We start from the raw sequence: 18,341 nt of genomic DNA, 5'->3' as shown, positions 1-18,341 counted from the left end.
TACTCTATTTGATACCTTTATTTTAGTTTCACAGGTATTAATTGATGTTTGTAGGGGGAATTTATTTGTTATTGTTTTAAGAAATCGTAAATATGAAAATATCTGTTTTTGCAAATGAACTGTTCATATGCGTATCTATTGTATACATAGTACACCGCGCAAACTGTTATGGTAAAATAGTAAAATACTCAGCCGTGAGAGTAGTGGAACACACTAATTTTCAGTCATTTTCAAAGTGTGACAAATTCTTAAGTGTGTGTGATTGTGCGTGTCTGGCAGGAGTCATACCGTATGTCGTCCTCATTGGCGAAGGTGATGACGGCTCTGGCATTGGGCGTCTCTAGCAGACGCAGAAGCATCTTGTCGAACTCGCCTGCTTTGGGCTCACGGGGAATCTTCAGGGACTGAGCAATGCACACGTCACCTGACACAGCGGAACACACAGGCACATACGTGTACACAATGAGGAATACACTCAACTCTTCCCACGTGTCCTGAACATATAGGAGATTGCCACTTTGGGAAAATAACACTTTTGAAGTGAAGAATGTCGATGCAACCAAGTTTAAATAAGAAACCAAAAGTTTACATACATTCTCTATCTAAAATGAAAGCCTAAACCTTTTTCTGAATTACCAAAATAATTATCCCATTTGCTAAACGACAGAATTTATGCATCTGGAAAATTGTGAATTAAAAATCCAATTAAACTGCAATTAGAATAGAATAGAATAGAATAGAATAGAATAGAATAGAATAGAATGAAAAAAAAACGTGCAAATAAAAAATACATTAATTATTACAGTATGACCTACATCAAAATGACATGCACAATGATCATGAATATTTTTAAAAACAAACAAAATATGCATATCTAAATAATAAAAATTAAATTAAATAAAAATTTAAAATATTGAAATGGGGAAATTTAGAGTCGCAAAAAAACTAAGCCAAAATGAAGAAATTTTATTGAGAACTATATTGATGGACAAACTGACACAATTGACAACTGTTTTGACAATTGATTGACAACCACAAAATTATGGAAATGACAAGTGTATTCAACACAGACCCAATTTGCAAAGAACAGATAAAAGAAAGCTTAAGGAGAGTGTGACCATATTCACAGCATGAACAAAAACGGGGATATGCTTCTGATAAGTAATTGCAACGGCTGTGTCAAAGGCAAGTTGAATTTACAACTGTATAGTTTGACAAATAAAACCTTGAGATTTACAACTAGTGTGTAGCTTAACAACTGGTTTGACAATCGACTTACAACCACAAATTTATGGCAATGATGAAGTGTATACAGCATAAACGCAATGTGCAAAAGAACAGATGAAAGAAGAAAAAATAACTCCTAACCTACTGACAACAATAGGTCTGCAATTAATTAATCAGCCCAGACACAAAATTCCTTTTCAAAAATGGAGCTCAGAGGATCGATACGCTTACCTCCCTTGACTACGCCAACCAAATTTCACAGTTATCTATCCACAAATAACAGAGCGGTAGAAATTTTAATTCCAAAACTAATTAATATTAAATAATTAGCCCTTACACAAAAAAAAATTAAAATTGCGCTCGGAGGATCTATGTGTAAAGATGCCTAGAATATAACAACGAAAGCATTCTGATCGGTCCATGAATAACGGAGGAGTAGTGATTTAAATTCCCTAATGAATTATGTAATTAATCAGCACCGAGACGAAAAAAAAAAAAAAAAAAAAAAAACTACCTCTGAGGATCGATGCTTATACATGTAGAATATACCTACCAAATGTAATTTTGATGCTTCCACGAATAACAGAGGAGTGGCATTTTTACATAACAAAAGAGTTTTTGAGATATTCCTCCGGGTGGTCTAGACATTCTACATTGTAGAAGTAAGTGTCAATTGAAATAACCCCAAAAATTAACAAAATTTAATCCTCAAATTTAATATTCACGATAAAAAATTTTGGAAATAAAATATTTCAATATTTATACATAAAAACTATTTAATAAAATACAACGAAATTTAGTGTACTGTATGAAATTAAACTAGAAGCAAATTACAAATATAAGCAAATGTCAAAAATGGTCAATTACAATGAATCAAAATCTGAATTAGATAAATAAAATAAAGTATAATAAAATATTTTCATCTCTGTTATTCTGCTGTTACCACAGTAACACATGGATTCATGTCTTGACCTCACAAGCAACTTTTCACATAACACGGACTTGTCAAATCAAAATAACTTTTCGACGACATCAAAGGAAATCAAGCGTGAAAAAGCACGTCAAGACCGGCGGCGTCTGTCCAGTCGGCAGTAAAGTGGAGCGGTGACCGTTCCGAGGTAATTGGCTCAGAGAAACATCCTTGTTTGCCCACCGCTTGCTGTGATTCTTGTAGGAACAAAATAGCAACAAAGTTGCAGAAAATAGGAATCTCTTTTGAAAACTGGCTGAGTCTTAACCTTCTTAACTTCTCAGCTTGCAGGCGCCAAAACGCATCAATCAGCACTTTGCGGTTGCTTTTCTCACTTTATTGTCAATAAGGAGATTTAAAATCTTTCTTGTTTGTTTGCCTTCTACTTTATCTTCAATAGGAAAACAAGTCCACTTTGTTAGCATGGCTGAGCACACGCTTGAAAATGATGTATTTTTTGCAGCCGCCAGAATCACATATCAGTGCTAATTTGCACTCATCTTTGACATCTTCTATGGATACTTCACAAAACAAGGTGCATACTAAACATAAGAAATTACAGTATTAAAGGTTTTATGATACGTCTGTATTTGTATGGTAATGAAAATGTATATGGTCATGGACGAAATTATTGGCAAGCCCTGGAATTTTTCCAGAAAGTACAACGTTTCTCGCAGACATTAACGCAATTACAAATGTTTTCAGTTTAAATGTATTTATTTTTTGGATTTGCATTGGAAAAACACAAAAAAAGCTGAAGAGAAAAGCCAAAACAAGTTTCATGCAGCTCTCAGATGGAATTTTAGACCACTCTTCTTTTGCGAACTGTTCCAGATCTCTCAGATTTCAAGGGTGCCTTCTTGCAAGAGCAATTTTGAGATCTCTCCATAGCTGTTCAATGGGATCCAACCATTTATTGGTGCTATTTGAGGTATGTTTTGGGTCATTGCCCTGCTGGAACACTCATGACCTCTGATGTAGACCCAGTTTTCTTACAACTACATCCTGCATTGTGGCCCAAAACATTTTGATTTTGATTTAGGCACTGTGTTCTTTACGTTGTTGGCCTCATTCTTTTTTCTGGCACTGGGTGCCTTGACAGTACGGAAGGAGTCATGAATATGGAGACTATCAAAATGTTTTGGGCCGAAATGTAGGAGGTAGTGTCAGAAAACTGGGTCTGCGTCAGAGTTCAAGGGTGTTCGAACAGGACATTGACCCAAAACATACCTCAAATACCACCAAGAAACGGTTGGAGACCAGTGCCCAGTGCCACAAAAAAGAATGAGGCCTACAAAGAAAAGAACACAGTGCCTATAGTAAAACATGGAGGACATCCAATGATGTTTTGGGGTTGTTTTACTGCCTCTGGCACTGGGTGCCTTGACAGTGTGTAAGGAGTGATGAAATATGGAGACTATCAAAGTGTTTTGGGCCGGAATGTAGGGTGTAGTGTCGGACAACTGGGTCTACGTCAGAGGTCATGGGTGTTCCAACAGGACAATGACCCTAAACCTAACTCAAATAGCACCAAGAAATGGTTGGAGACAACGTGCTGCAGAATTATGAGGTGGCCATCAATGAGTCCAGATCTAACAGATACATGCCAGTCGTCTGTGTAAATTGTTACTGCTGTTCAGCAGCTAGTTATAAACGCAAATTTGAATTGCTGTTGTTCAAGATGAAACTAATTTAATTTCATTTTTATTTTTGTTTCATTCTGCAAGTGTTGATGTCATGAGCAGCTGAATAAAGTCAGCAAACCACACAAATGTTCGACATCGTTCTTTCGGAGCTTAGCTCTCTGTCTAGCTAGGACTTAGCTCCAACATCTTGGTGAGGACAGTAGAATGACGAATCAATTTTTTTTTTTTTTGCATACTTTGATAGCACTAAGTCAAATGGACTGTCCTAAAGCAAAGATGTGGCCGTTTTAAAAATACAACGGTTAATATATTTTTTAAGGTTGTTTCCTCACTGATGACGCAGCATCAGAAGCAACGTGGTGTTCAGTATCTTGCTCAAGCATACTTGGCGACGTCACCAGGGCGGGGAATCAAACCTTCAACCTCTGGGTTAGGGAACGACAACTCTTCCACTGAGTCATGTCACACCACAATGCAACTTCTTCTCATTTCAATGGGAAATGAATGAAAAAAAATGATTGAGCAACAAGCTCAGTCCTGAATGGAACAACTACAGTGGGGCAAATAAGTATTTAGTCAACCACCAACTGTGCAAGTTCTCCTACTTGAAAAGATTAGAGAGGCCTGTAATTGTCAACATGGATACACCTCAACCATGAGAGACAGAATGTGGACAAAAAACACACAAAAAAACCACAAAATCACACTGTTTGATTTTTAAAGACTTTATTTCCAAATTAAAGTGGAAAATAAGTATTTGGTCACCTACAGTACAAACAAGCAACATTTCTGGCTGTCAAAGAGGTCTAACTTCTTCTAACGAGGTCTAACGAGGCTCCACTCGTTACCTCGTTACCACACTCCAAACTCCACTATGGCCAAAACCAAAGAGCTGTCGAAGGACACCAGAGACAAAATTGTAGACCTGCACCAGGCTGGGAAGACTGAATCTGCAATAGGTAAAACGCTTGGTGTAAAGATATCAACTGTGGGAGCAATTATTAGAAAATGGAAGATATACAAGACCACTGATAATCTCCCTCCATCTGGGGCTCCATGCAAGATCTCACCCCGTGGCATCAAAATGACAACAAGAACGGTGAGAAAAAATCCAAGAACCACACGGGGGGACCTAGTGAATGACCTACAGAGAGCTGGGACCACAGAAACAAACGCTACTATCAGTAACACAATGCGCCGCCAGGGACTCAAATCCTGCACTGCCATAAGTGTCCCCCTGCTGAAGCCAGTACACGTCCAGGCCCGTCTACGGTTCGCTAGAGAGCATTTGGATGATCCAGAAGAGGACTGGGAGAATGTGTTATGGTCAGATGAAACCAAAATAGAACTTTTTGGTAGAAACACAGGTTCTCGTGTTTGGAGGAGAAAGAATACTGAATTGCATCTGAAGAACACCATACCCACTTCAAAGGAGTGGCTTCATAAGAAGCATTTCAAGGTCCTGGAGTGGTCTAGCCAGTCTCTAGATCTCAACCCCATAGAAAATCTGTGGAGAGAGTTGAAAGTCCGTGTTGCCCAACGACAGCCCCAAAACATCACTGCTCTAGAGGAGATCTGCATGGAGGAATGGGCCAAAATGCCAGCAACAGTTTGTGAAAAGCTTGTGAAGAGTTACAGAAAACGTTTGGCCTCCGTTATTGCTAACAAAGGGTACATAACAAAGTATTGAGATAAACTTTTGGTCTTGACCAAATACTTATTTTCCACCATGATTTGCAAATAAATTCTTTAAAAATCAAACAATGTGATTTTCTGGGTTTTTTTCCACATTCTGTCTCTCATTTGTCTCCCACAATTACACAATTACAGGCCTCTATTTTCAAGTTGGAGAACTTGCACATTTAGTGGTTGACTAAATACTTATCTGCCCCACTGTAAGTCAAGGTACCACATTAGCTGCTATGCAATTCCAACCCTTACTTTAACATCTACTGACTGATACTCAATTGTATTTTCCGACTTTTTACTTCCGTTTGTTTTCTATTTATTATTACTCCGATAACGCAAGACTTGCAAAAAAAAAAATAATAATAATAATATAAAAAATTCAGGTTGTAAAGCTAAGCATCTTGGAAAATGAATTAATTAATTGTTAGTCATTTTTTTTTTTTTTAATATTTTAATGTCAATCTTATATCTGTAAAGCCCCTTGAGATCTTTTGGAGATTTAGGGCTGTATAAAAAAACTCAACTTGACTTGTGCTGCACTTTGTCCCGTCAAGGCCACCGTGCTGCCGTTACCCAGGAAACCTTTCAAGCTTCTGAGCGGCAACAAAATTGGAGTGATTGCATGTGGCGCGGGTCCATCACTGCCACGTGGTGATAAATGAGTTACCGCGGTGACACGTTAATAGAAAAGCCGGTCTTTCATTGTTCTGGACGTGTTCATTTTTGCTTCCAACTAGAAAAACATGGCTCTTTCTAATTGAAAGTTGCATCATGTCGTTGTCACGGTCTTAACAGGTTCTTTGTAATCAGGAGCTTTGTCTTGCAGCAAGCCAATACATGTTCTGAAAAGAAACAAGGCAGCTAAATGCTCAACTAGAGGTGAACATTATTAACAGAGTATAGCAGCTTTAGAGCATTTTGACTGTCAAAATAAGCCCTGAGCCTAACATTGTCAGGTGTAATAAAAAAAAAGACAGTCAAAATACTTTTTGATGGCAAAAATAACCATTTTTGTATGGAATCTGTTGAATGTGTTTTGAGGTGAACCAATAAATAAAAATTCTTTTTTGGAAACCAGTTGAAGAATGATGAATGTTCATTTTGGAGATTAACACCGACTTTTTCCTTTTCTGCAAAGAAGGATGAGAGAGCTAAATTGTAAATTGCCCACTCCACCTTCCCCCAACCTTCCTTTGCTCTCTTTTGCTGTGGAGCTTAAAGAAAATCCTTTTCCTCTTAGGATTTCCTTATCGGTTTCCCTCCTCTGGGGATGTCAGCTCACTCCTGCATCTTTAGGTGCAAATTTGACATGACAACACAACGTTCACGTGATGATTTCTCATTATCAATCCACACTTTTACTTAACACTTTCAAAAAATATTTTTTCACGTCACAACTCATTAAAATCCTATCGTGCTTTGTCATTATTTACACATTTTTCTTCACAGCTCTCCTTCACACTACATTAAAGGCATACAGGCATATACAGTATATATATATATATATATATATATATATATATATATATATATATATATATACACACACACATATATATACAGTATATACAGTGGGGAAAACAAGTATTTGATACACTATCAAATACTTGTTCCCACTGTCTATATATATATATACATATATATACATATATATATATATATACATATACATATATACATATATACTAGGGCTGTCAAAATTAACGCGTTAACGCGCGGTAATTAATTTTTTAAATTAATCACGTTAAAATATTTGACGCAATTAACGCACATGTCCCGCTCAGACAGTATTCTGCCTTTTGGTAAGTTTTACAGCAAGGCTTTTTGTGCTAACAGCGAACTCTTGTGGTCGCTTTGCGACATGGTTTATTGGTTTTCTCCTCTCGTTCAATATGGCTGCAAGACGTCTCTGTTGTGCTTATATGATCCTTGGACAAGATTTGTCCATAAGTATGGTTGTTGTAAAGAATGTACATATTATGTTAATAAGCGAAATGTTATATTTTTTGTATGAGACGCTTTTTGTTTATGTTTAGTTAACCTGTATAGCGTGCTAAGCTAACGTTGTTGCTAATGCAATGCTTGTGTACTTTTTTTTGTAGTTTTAAAGGGGACAATGGTTTGAGACCAATTTATTAATAAATCAGATGAAAAAGGAAGAAGTCTGATTATTAAGGCGTCGTTCACTAGCTGTCTAGCGTTGGAAAAAGTAGACGCTTGGGAGTGAGGACAGCATAGACAGATTTGAATGACAGTAGATTGAAATGCCCACTACAGTCCTTATGTACCGTATGTTGAATGTATACCTGTATATATATCCATCTTGTGTCTTATCTTTCCATTCCAACAATTTATTTTACAGAATATATATATAATTCACAGAAAAATATGGCATATTTTATAGATGGTTTGAATTGCGATTAATTGCGATTAATTACGATTAATTAATTTTCGAGCTGTAATTAACTCGATTAAAATTTGTAATCGTTTGACAGCCCTAATATATACACATATATACATATATATATATATATATATATATATACATATATATATACATATATACACATATATATATATATATACAGGGGTGCACATAAGTGGTCCGCATGCGCGCATGCGTACTGGACGTAGACAAACGCGCTGGCCCTCAACGGTTTCCATACGCTTTTGCGTACCGATGGCTGACCACTGTATTTGCGGCAGACACGAGAAAATAACTTCTCAAAATGTCGAAGAGGCAGGCCACACTGAGTAATTACTTCCGTGTTCCCCCACCCCCGTCAAAAGACAGATAGACAACAGAGACGTCACCGGAGCTACCGAAAAAAAGGACTTTTGCTGAATAGTGGCTACAGGAGGTAAAATGTGCCGTGAGAATCCCAATGTCGCCGATAAGAGCAGCGCATTTTATGTAGGGTCAAAGAATTTCAGCCATCCAAACTTTAAAAAGCACGAAAAAAACAGAGAGCATGTGGCAATTAAGCAAACTATCAATGCCAGACAGCACCCTACTCGCCCTATGGACAAGCGGCGGAATAAAGGTAATGAAAACAGCGCCATGCACTGACAAACGTGTTTTTGCTCGCATTTTACAAAGCTAAACATGCACGTTCAATGAGGTCTTATGAGGAGGACATCCCACTTTTAAAAAGGCTTGGAGTTAATGTGGGAGCCGCATAATGCCCTTTATTTTGAATTGGTGCTTTTTATTTCTTTACATTTCACTTCAAAGTAATGGCAATTTTGTTGTGCCAGTTGATGTTAATCAAGCATTAATTGTTAATATAATTAATTAAAGTTAATTGGCTCTAAGTAAAGCTTGTCATAAATTTATCGCATCAGGCGGGTCGGCTCTCAAGCTCAATGAGGACCAAGTCACATCTCCAGGTCCTCCTCTGAGAACCTGGGCAAAAAAATTATGTGCACCCCTGTATATATATATATATATATATATATATATATATATATATAGTAGGGCTGTCAAAATTATCGCGTTAACGGGCGGTAATTAATTTTTTAAATTAATCACGTTCAAATATTTGACGCAATTAACGCTCAGACAGTATTCTGCCTTTTGGTAAGTTTTACAGCAAGGCTTTTTGTGCTGTGTAACAGCGAACTCTTGTGGTCACTTTGCGACACGGTTTATTGTTTTCTTGCCAGTTCAATATGACTGCACGATGTCTCGGGCTGACGCCTACGTTGTAATGTGCTTATATGATCCTTGGACAAGATTTGTCCGTAAGTATGGTTGTTGTAAAGAATGTACATATTATGTTAGTAAGCGAAAAGTTATATTTTTTGTATGAGACGCTTTTTGTTTATGTTTAGTGAACCTGTATAGCGTCCTAAGCTAACATTGTTGCTAATGCAATGCTTGTGTACTTTTTTTTGTAGTTTCACGACGGTCTAAAGAGGACAATGGTTTGAGGCCATTTTATTAATAAATCAGATGAAAAAGGAAGAAGTCTGATTATTAAGGCATCGTTCACTAGCTGTCTAGCTTTGGAAAAAGTAGACGCTTCGGAGTGAGGACAGCATAGACAGATTTAAATGACAGTAGAGTGAAATGCCCACTACAGTCCTTATGTACCGTATGTTGACTGTATATATCCATCTTGTGTCTTATCTTTCCATTCCAACAATTTATTTTACAGAATATATATATAATTTACAGAAAAATATGGCATATTTTATAGATGGTTTGAATTGCGATTAATTGCGATTAGTTACGATTAATCAATTTTTAAGCTGTAATTAACTCCATTAAAAATTTTAACCGTTTGACACCCATATATATATATATATATACACACATACACACACACTCACCAGCCACTTTATTAGGTACACCATGCTAGTAACGGGTTGGACCCCCTTTTGCCTTCAGAACTGCCTCAATTTTTCGTGGCATAGATTCAACAAGGTGCTGGAAGCATTCCTCAGAGAGTTTGGTCCATATTGACATGATGGCATCACACAGTTGGCGCCGATTTGTCGGCTGCACATCCATGATCCGTTCCACCACATCCCAAAGATGCTCTATTGGATTGAGATCTGGTAACTGTGGAGGCCATTTGAGTACAGTGAACTCATTGTCATGTTCAAGAAACCAGCCTGAGATGATTCCAGTTTTATGACATGGCGCATTATCCTGCTGAAAGTAGCCATCAGAAGTTGGGTACATTGTGGTCATAAAAGGATGAACATGGTCAGCAACAATACTCAGGTAGGCTGTGGTGTTCCAACGATGCTCAATTGGTACAAAAGGGGCCCAAAGAGTGCCAAGAAAATATTCCCCACACCATTACACCACCACCACTAGCCTGAACCGTTGATACAAGGCAGGATGGATCCATGGTTTCATGTTGTTGACGCCAAATTCTGACCCTACCATCCGAATGTCGCAGCAGAAATCGAGAGTCATCAGACCAGGCAACGTTTTTCCAATCTTCTATTGTCCAATTTCGATGAGCTTGTGCAAATTGTAGCCTCTGTTTCCTGTTCTTAGCTGAAAGGAGTGGCACCCGGCGTGGTCTTCTGCTGCTGTAGCCCATCTGCCTCAAAGTTCGACGTACTGTGCGTTCGGAGATGCTCTTCTGCCTACCTTGGTTGTAACGGGTGGTTATTTGAGTTACTGTTGCCTTTCTATCAGCTCGAACCAGTCCGGCCATTCTCCTCTGACCTTTGGCATCAACAAGGCATTTCCGCCCACAGAACTGCCGCTCACTGGATATTTTTTCTTTCTCGGACCATTCTCTGTATACCCTAGAGATGGTTGTGCGTGAAAATCCCAGTAGATCAGCAGTTTCTGAAATACTCTGACCAGCCCTTCTGGCACCAACAACCATGCCACATTCAAAGTCACTCAAATCACCTTTCTTCCCCATGCAGATGCTCGGTTTGAACTGCAGGAGATTGTCTTAAACCATGTCTACATGCCTAAATGCACTGAGTTGCCGCCATGTGATTGGCTGATTAGAAATCAAGTGTTAACGAACAGTTGGACAGGTGTACCTAATAAAGTGGCCGGTGAGTGTATATACATATACAAGTATTAATTCATTCACTGCTGGACATTTATAGTTATCAACTGGAATCCAATCATTTACGGTCACCAGTATGGATGGGACTCGAGAACCGGTTCTCTAAAGGAAGCAGTTCAGTGTGTTTCAATTCCATGGAATCGTTTGGCAGTTTATCTAACGATTCTCTTATCAATTCCGAACAGTGTAATTTACATCACATAACATACGAATGTTACACACATTTAACGCAGCAAGGGAGACTACATGATTACTTATAGAGGGACCACCCACCAAGTATAATCTGAAGAGTCGTTGCCGAGTGAATATGCAGTTGTTTTCACAGGCCAAGTCATTATTCATGAGACTACTTAAAGAAATAGTGATTTTTCACCAAAAAAAGACTATTAATGGGTCTTTCGTATTCCTCATCAAATACTCTACAAGAAAAATATAACATATATGCATCTAAAATATTCCTAAACGATTTTATTAGCAATTTTAATACTCCTGTAAGAACGGTTCCTTGGGTATGCGTTCATTACCATAGCAACCAGTCAGTTACTTCCGGTTATTGTCCTATATCACAAGCGCAGCGTATTCTGGGACCAAGAATAGGCGTAAGGTGCGCATTTCGAGGAGAGTGTAGCCACCTGTTAATCTGTGTGCGTCCATGATCGAATGCAAGTCTTTCCTCCTTATGTCATAAAGTTCTTATGATAAATTAAGAGCCGTTATCAGAGCGACCGTTTCGTTTTTTTACAGTTAGATCCGCTGGTGGCACCCGCTTGTGCTCGCTGCGTCTCCCACTCAGAGCGTTGTTTACATTATATTTGCGTTTGTTGCACATTTGTGTTAAGAGGGAATGTGTTACTTTAGCATCTTAAGATGATTTTGTACATCCATATGAGTGTACAGTGCTTAGTTTTTGCCACTTTTATGGCCAAGATGACTGCACGTCATGCAGCGTGCTTCCGGGTTGTACGCACACACTCGCGTCCCCCCACCTTTGTGTTCATTACACTGTGCGAGTCATGTATGTATGTTATTGACTGCTTTACAGTCAATTTGCATTGTTTATTCCATCAGCACTAGTTTTCTTTCCTTTCACACCACACATACACCCACACTTTCCAGTCTTTCACATCCATACAAATACATCAACATCTTTCCACACAAGCTCTCACCTGCTCATTGAGTGATTCTCATATCAAGTGCCATTGCCTGTATATAGTTGTGCCTGTTGCCAAGTTGGATTAAAAGTGTCAAAGACCAACTCCACTCTCCGCTCCTTGTGTTCTAACCGACACCCTGAGGCGAATGAACCATAAAACATATTAAACCCAAAACCTCATACAGTCCACATTAGTCCAAATTAGAATCTATAAGAGAATCGATAAAGAATCGAATCGTTAAGCAATATCGATAATGGAATCAGAATCGTAAAAATCCTATCAATTCCCATCCCTAGTCACCAGTGAATTGAAAAAGTATTTGCCCCCTTATCAAATTATTATTATTTTTCTCAACATACTGGTAGTTTCTGGCCTTTCATTTTTCTTCTTGTAGCGCTAGCAAAATATGTCTATGGCGATCCTGGTTATGGTGGCAAGGTACTGGAGCCTATCCCACCTGATTCAGGTGAAAGGTAGACAGACTACAACCTATACTATTTGCCAGTAAAGGCCGAGTTATGCTTCCGCGTCAGACCTGCGCCGTCAAGGAAGAACGGATTTATGACCCTGCGCCATAGCCTGACGTGTTCCTATTGAATTTTCAAACCCTAGCATCACGTCGACGCATATGACGTGGTGGAAATGGACTGTGATTTGTCCGGTCAGGCTGTTGTTTCCGGTTCAGCGCGAAATCACCGCCATTGTAGAATAGAATCAAACATTATTTTCCTACATGCAAAAATGGACCAAGCCGACGGGTGTAACATTGAAGAGCAAGTCTCGTCAACACATCATAAAGATTGCCAAATGGCAAGGTCAACGATTGAATAAAAAACGGGGAAGAACCACCGAGACGTGTGTGTTTGGAATCGAGTGGCCACACAAAGCGGTGACCCAGTCGGCCAAAAACTGTCAGCTTTTTATCACTTTATGTTGTATTTTTGGTTGGTGCACTTCATAATTTATTGTGTACATATGTTTGCTGTGAGTCTGTGACTTATTTACGTGTCAGGCTTCAAGTAGCTGAAGAATAAAGCACAGGTTTGGTGCCAAAAAGAGTTGTTTTAATGTTTAATTTTCAACAACAGACAGTTCACACACGATACATCATCACTGATTAAGAGTGCCTCGATGCTTTTATGATAACGTTAACATCAAGGCTTCCAACGCAGTTTGGGAAGTTCCATAGACGCCAGAAATCTGCTATGGCTTGCCACGGCAAACAAATCGGGCTGGAGGGCTTTGCAGACCTCGGACAAAACGCTGGACGCAGTGCTCGACGCCAGTTTGAAGCTAGCAGCCATAGCTACAGTAGCTGGTTTCCACCCGAGGCTAGAACTCTCTATGCGGCATCAAAAGTTGGACAGACCACCTCGAAACCATCTTCTGAGTCGCCTGCGCCTCAACATTTGTAGGATCAACATTTATTCAATATTGATGAGCTGAATATCCACATTCAAGCGTTTCATCTTGCGTTGTTTATGTTTTTCTCTGTTAAACTAGACAAGAGGAAGTCAACAAGCATGCCCCAAAACCGTACAAACATAACGCCACACCCCTCTAGTGGCTTGGCGGTGAGTTACAGAGCATTGCGTCACCTACCTGGAGAACCATCGAATGTCGAATGACGCCGTAGTTGCTGCGCCGTCACCTCAACGTGGGAGCATAACTCAGGCTTAAGTCACCCGGCATATACGGAGATGGAACACTATTCGCACTCATGTTCAAACTGTCAATGAGTAGAAAACTGACCCTGCACTGCCTGCACCAAAATTTTGCAGTCACCTAAAACATGTATCTCACAAGAAAAAGTTACACAATGTACACAATTTATGAAAATAAATTATAAAGTAGGCTATTACTTTTTACAACAAAAAAAAAAAAACATTGGATGACAATTGGTAATCAGACTACAGCAGGGATCATAGGCTACGTTCACACTACAGGTCAATTCCAATTTCTTTGCCCATTTGTGACATGGATCAGATTTTTTCATGCAGTCTGAACAGTCCAATTGTGATTTTATCAAATGGGACCTAGACTCATGTAGACCAAAATCTTATACCTATCCGACGCCTCTGCAGTGTCAAGGCAAATCCATATTAATTCAACCTGTATCTCATCAACAAATGAAATACAGCACCGCTGTTTGACAAAACAAAGAACACCCGCAAATAAACAATCGTGGACAAATACCGTAAAGTAAAAGTAAAGACAGTTTTCTTCATACCGCATGTGAGACCATAAAGTAAAAATAAATTTACTGGCTCCTGTAGCATAAAATCTTCAAAATTGCCACAAAAGGCTGAAAGCCTGACAGCGGAGACCTCACGAAGGGACCCATATTTACCTCAGTAAACACTGTGACAACATGTTGCAGTGAACATGCATGTCAGTTGGTGGCCAAATTCCATTCACACTGCAAGTCACATAAAGTATGTTTTTGCAATATGAATGGCTACAAAAAACTGAATTAACAAAAAAATTCATATTACCCATCACAACCTAAAGTGTGAATGTAGCCATATTGGACGTAAATATTAGGGAATTATGAGGGCTAGTGTGGATTTTGTCTCTTTTTTTCCAGTACCCATTAGGACATGTCTACCAACTCTTTGAAGGTATTCCCCAAGATAACTTCAGACAACATGTACTGTGTAACGTTGATGCAAAGGCACAATCTCTATTTCCAAAGACACTAACCCATCACTACAATGGGCATCATTTTACAGCAATCACTTAAGGCTAAAACATTGGTAAATTGTGTTATAGCAGTAGAGTTTGATCTCAAGACCATTACATTAATTAAAGAAGCCTTGTATAACATATTCAGACATGACTTCTGTTCCAAAAGCCACAGAATCATTGCCATCCTGTATAGTTGTTGGTGGTTTTGTTAATAGCAGGGATCATGCTTGGCAGAAGTGCCACAGCAACTTCAGACGTCTTGTAACACAATATCTGCAGACACCGTAACCTCCCCAAAAGCCACCTATCTACATTGTTGTTTTATATGTAGTATTACTCTGTTAAAAAACAATTTTTGGTTAGGAAATGTTGGTGTTGTTAAAGAGTTTGATCTTAGCAAAGACTGTAGTGATCTTCCGAAAGGCTGCGACAATCTTTTTGGACAACTTTCCCAGGCAGGTCCTGTTTCTGGCATGCATATTAGACCCGACTGGATCGTCCCTCAGTTCCTCGGCTGAGGCAGGTTCATTTTTGGTTAGGGGAGTTTCAGGAATATGGGAGTCAATCAAGGGTGAATGAGGCCGTCCACCAACTTGGCACTGCATCTCTGTATTGGACACTGTGTCCATGGTGCTCCCGGATTGGCAACTGCAAGAAAGGCAGCAATGGAAAAATGGGTGCAGCAGAACTTTCTGGGAGTTGACCCTCAGATTGGGATCCAGGTCTAACATCTTTTTCACAAGCCGGACAAACAGCTGCTCGGTGCGTTTTTGTCCTACGACATCCACCATGACCAGTTTCAACTCATCCAGGGAGGTGAGTATGAGTGATCTCCCACCTTTGGGCTGGCATCCGGTTTCCTTGGCGAACTGTTCGGGTGACTTGAGCCTCCACCTCTGTACCCCATTGCACTCCTTGTGAAAATACTGGGCCACTTCTTTTCCGCGGTCCAGCACGTAATCCGCCGGCTGTCCTTGGGTGTTGGTGACAAAGTTCAAAATTTCGTACTCTGTCCTCCCGGGATACAGCGGCTGGCCCGTGGCAAGCTCCACGGCAACCAGTCCCAGCGACCACACGTCCACCGTCTCGTTGAATGGAATCCCCAGAATGACTTCAGGTGCTCGGTACCACAATGTCTGCACGCAATCTCCTGGCGCGATGTCCAACACATTTTTGGCCAAGCCAAAGTCAGCAAGCTTGACTTTGAGTGGCTGGAGATGGCGGTCCACCACCATGATGTTCTCTGGTTTGATGTCGGCATGGACAAGCCCCATGCCGCTCATATGGGAGAGTGCGGTAGCCAATTGGTGCACCACAGGCCTCAGTTGCTGGACTGAAAGTGCACTGTGATTTTGCATGAACTCCCGCAGGTTCTGGTCCAAGAGTTCAAAATTGAGGCAGATATTCTCCTTGTGGAAGAAGAAGCCGTCCCACCGGACAATGTTACACTTGTCAGGATCCAGACTCCACAGTTGCTTCAGGATGGAGATCTCTTCCTTGGCATCATTCACAGAGTTCTGGTGGTTCTTAAAGACCTTGATGGCTACCATAGTATCTGTCTCTGTATTGCGACACTTAACCACCACGCCAAAAGTGCCTTCACCAAGTACATCTTCCACAGTATGGACCCCGCCCAGTGTCACCCCTTTGTACATCTTTAAGTCATCTGCGCGGATAAAAAGTGGAAACGTGTTAAACATTTACAGCTATTTTGGAATATTACTCCATTTCAAATGTTTTTAAACCTGACTAATGATCACAATATTAGCTATATCTGCACAATGTCATAAGATGTCAAGACAATCAGGTTTTCTCTTCAACGTACACTGGACCTCTTCTTTTGTGTGACATTGCTAAAAAACATCAAGATACGGACATTGGGAATTTTTTCCCCAATTTCTGGAAATGATTCATGTCTAGTTGCATTGCACCACCGTTTTCGGTTGTAGTATAGAAGGGTTGTTGCCAGAATTTTCTCAAGCTAAATGTGGAGAAGACAGAAGTGATCATTTTTGGGCCAAAAAAGGTAAGGTCAAATAAGCAGCACAATGTCACTTACAGCTACAACTCAAGTCAGAAATCTTGGCGTAGTTTTTGACTCAGACCTCCAATTTGATAGCCATTTAAAGTTCGTCACTAAATCTGCTTATTACAACTTGAAAAATATAGCCAGAATTTAGTGGCTTCTGACTCACAAAGACATGGAAAAACTTATGTATACATTAATTTTTAGTAGATTGGACTATTGCAACGGTATATTTGCAGGTCTTGATAAAAAAAAATCAGTCAGGAAGCTGCAGTTAGTACAGAATGCTGCAGCCAGAGTCCTCACAAATACAAGGAAACTGGTCCACATTACACCAGTTTTTGAAATCGTTACACTGGCTTCCAGTGAGTCAAAGGATAGACTATAAAATGGTACTGCTCATCTACAAAACTCTTAATGGCCTTGGACTAGGCCTGAACGAGAAAAAACTATTGTTGCGATTTTTTTGAGGTGTGCAATATATTGCGATATTGTATTGCAATATTAATATATATATATATATATATATATATATATATATATATATATATATATATATCTTTTTTTAAGAAATTTTCAATAGATGACTTGAATAGCTGTTTGGAAATACTTTGCATGACACACCGTGACCACAGTGTATTCATATAATACCGTTTCATTTGTGAATGATTAAGATTGCTGTATGAAGGGATCCAGGAAGCCATGTCTGCACAAAATAGATAATTTATTGAACACAATATTTGACACTTCAACAGCAGCAAATACATTAAATGACAAATAAAAGAGCAGGTGCATTAGTCCCCTAAGTTTTTGACAAAATATAACAATAAATAAAAACTTCTGTAAAATAACAACAAAGTTGTAAACATATTTGAACAAAAATATTAAATATGACAAATAAGAGTTGTTCACAAACTATAACAATAAATAAAAACCTCAGTAAAACAACAATATAGTTGTCAACTTAAATATTAAATCTGTCAAATAAAAGTGCAAGTGCATTAGTCCCCTGAGTTGTTTACACAAAATATAACAATATAAAACTGCAAAACAGCAACAAAGTTGTAAAATTATTTAAACAAAAATATTATATATCAAAACTTTATGTGCAGCTGTACTATATATAGTTATTTGAAAAATACGATTTACAATTAATTTAAATATAAAAGAAACAAACTCAATTGAACTTGTAAATAATTGAACTGAATAACTGCAAATAACTGTGATGAATAACAGAACCATTTTAACTCCCAAATTTCCTGCCTTCCTGATAGCTGTCACATGAATAAAAATAAGAAAAGACATTCCTGCAGCTGTGTTATGTATTTGTCTGCATATCGTCCACCTTCCTTGCTCAGCAATTCTCAACTGGGTCTCATAGGTTTTTGGCCA

At 39.0% G+C, this 18,341-nt stretch overlaps 1 protein-coding gene across 2 annotated transcripts in view; it reads right to left on the bottom strand.

Annotated features, from left to right (window-relative positions):
* Positions 1-18,341, bottom strand: part of LOC130916220 (metabotropic glutamate receptor 8-like) — an 86,574-nt gene that overhangs the window by 35,681 nt on the left and 32,552 nt on the right. For both annotated transcript variants that reach the window (XM_057836743.1, XM_057836744.1), the window contains exon 4: positions 289-424. In XM_057836743.1, the coding sequence (XP_057692726.1) occupies positions 289-424 (136 nt within the window). The remainder of the gene's footprint in view (positions 1-288; positions 425-18,341) is intronic.

The sequence above is a fragment of the Corythoichthys intestinalis genome, chromosome 5 (assembly GCF_030265065.1).
Source record: "Corythoichthys intestinalis isolate RoL2023-P3 chromosome 5, ASM3026506v1, whole genome shotgun sequence".
Classification (NCBI taxonomy): domain Eukaryota; kingdom Metazoa; phylum Chordata; class Actinopteri; order Syngnathiformes; family Syngnathidae; genus Corythoichthys; species Corythoichthys intestinalis.
Note: the sequence above shows the minus strand (reverse complement) of the source record. Positions and strands in the feature narration are given on the sequence as shown.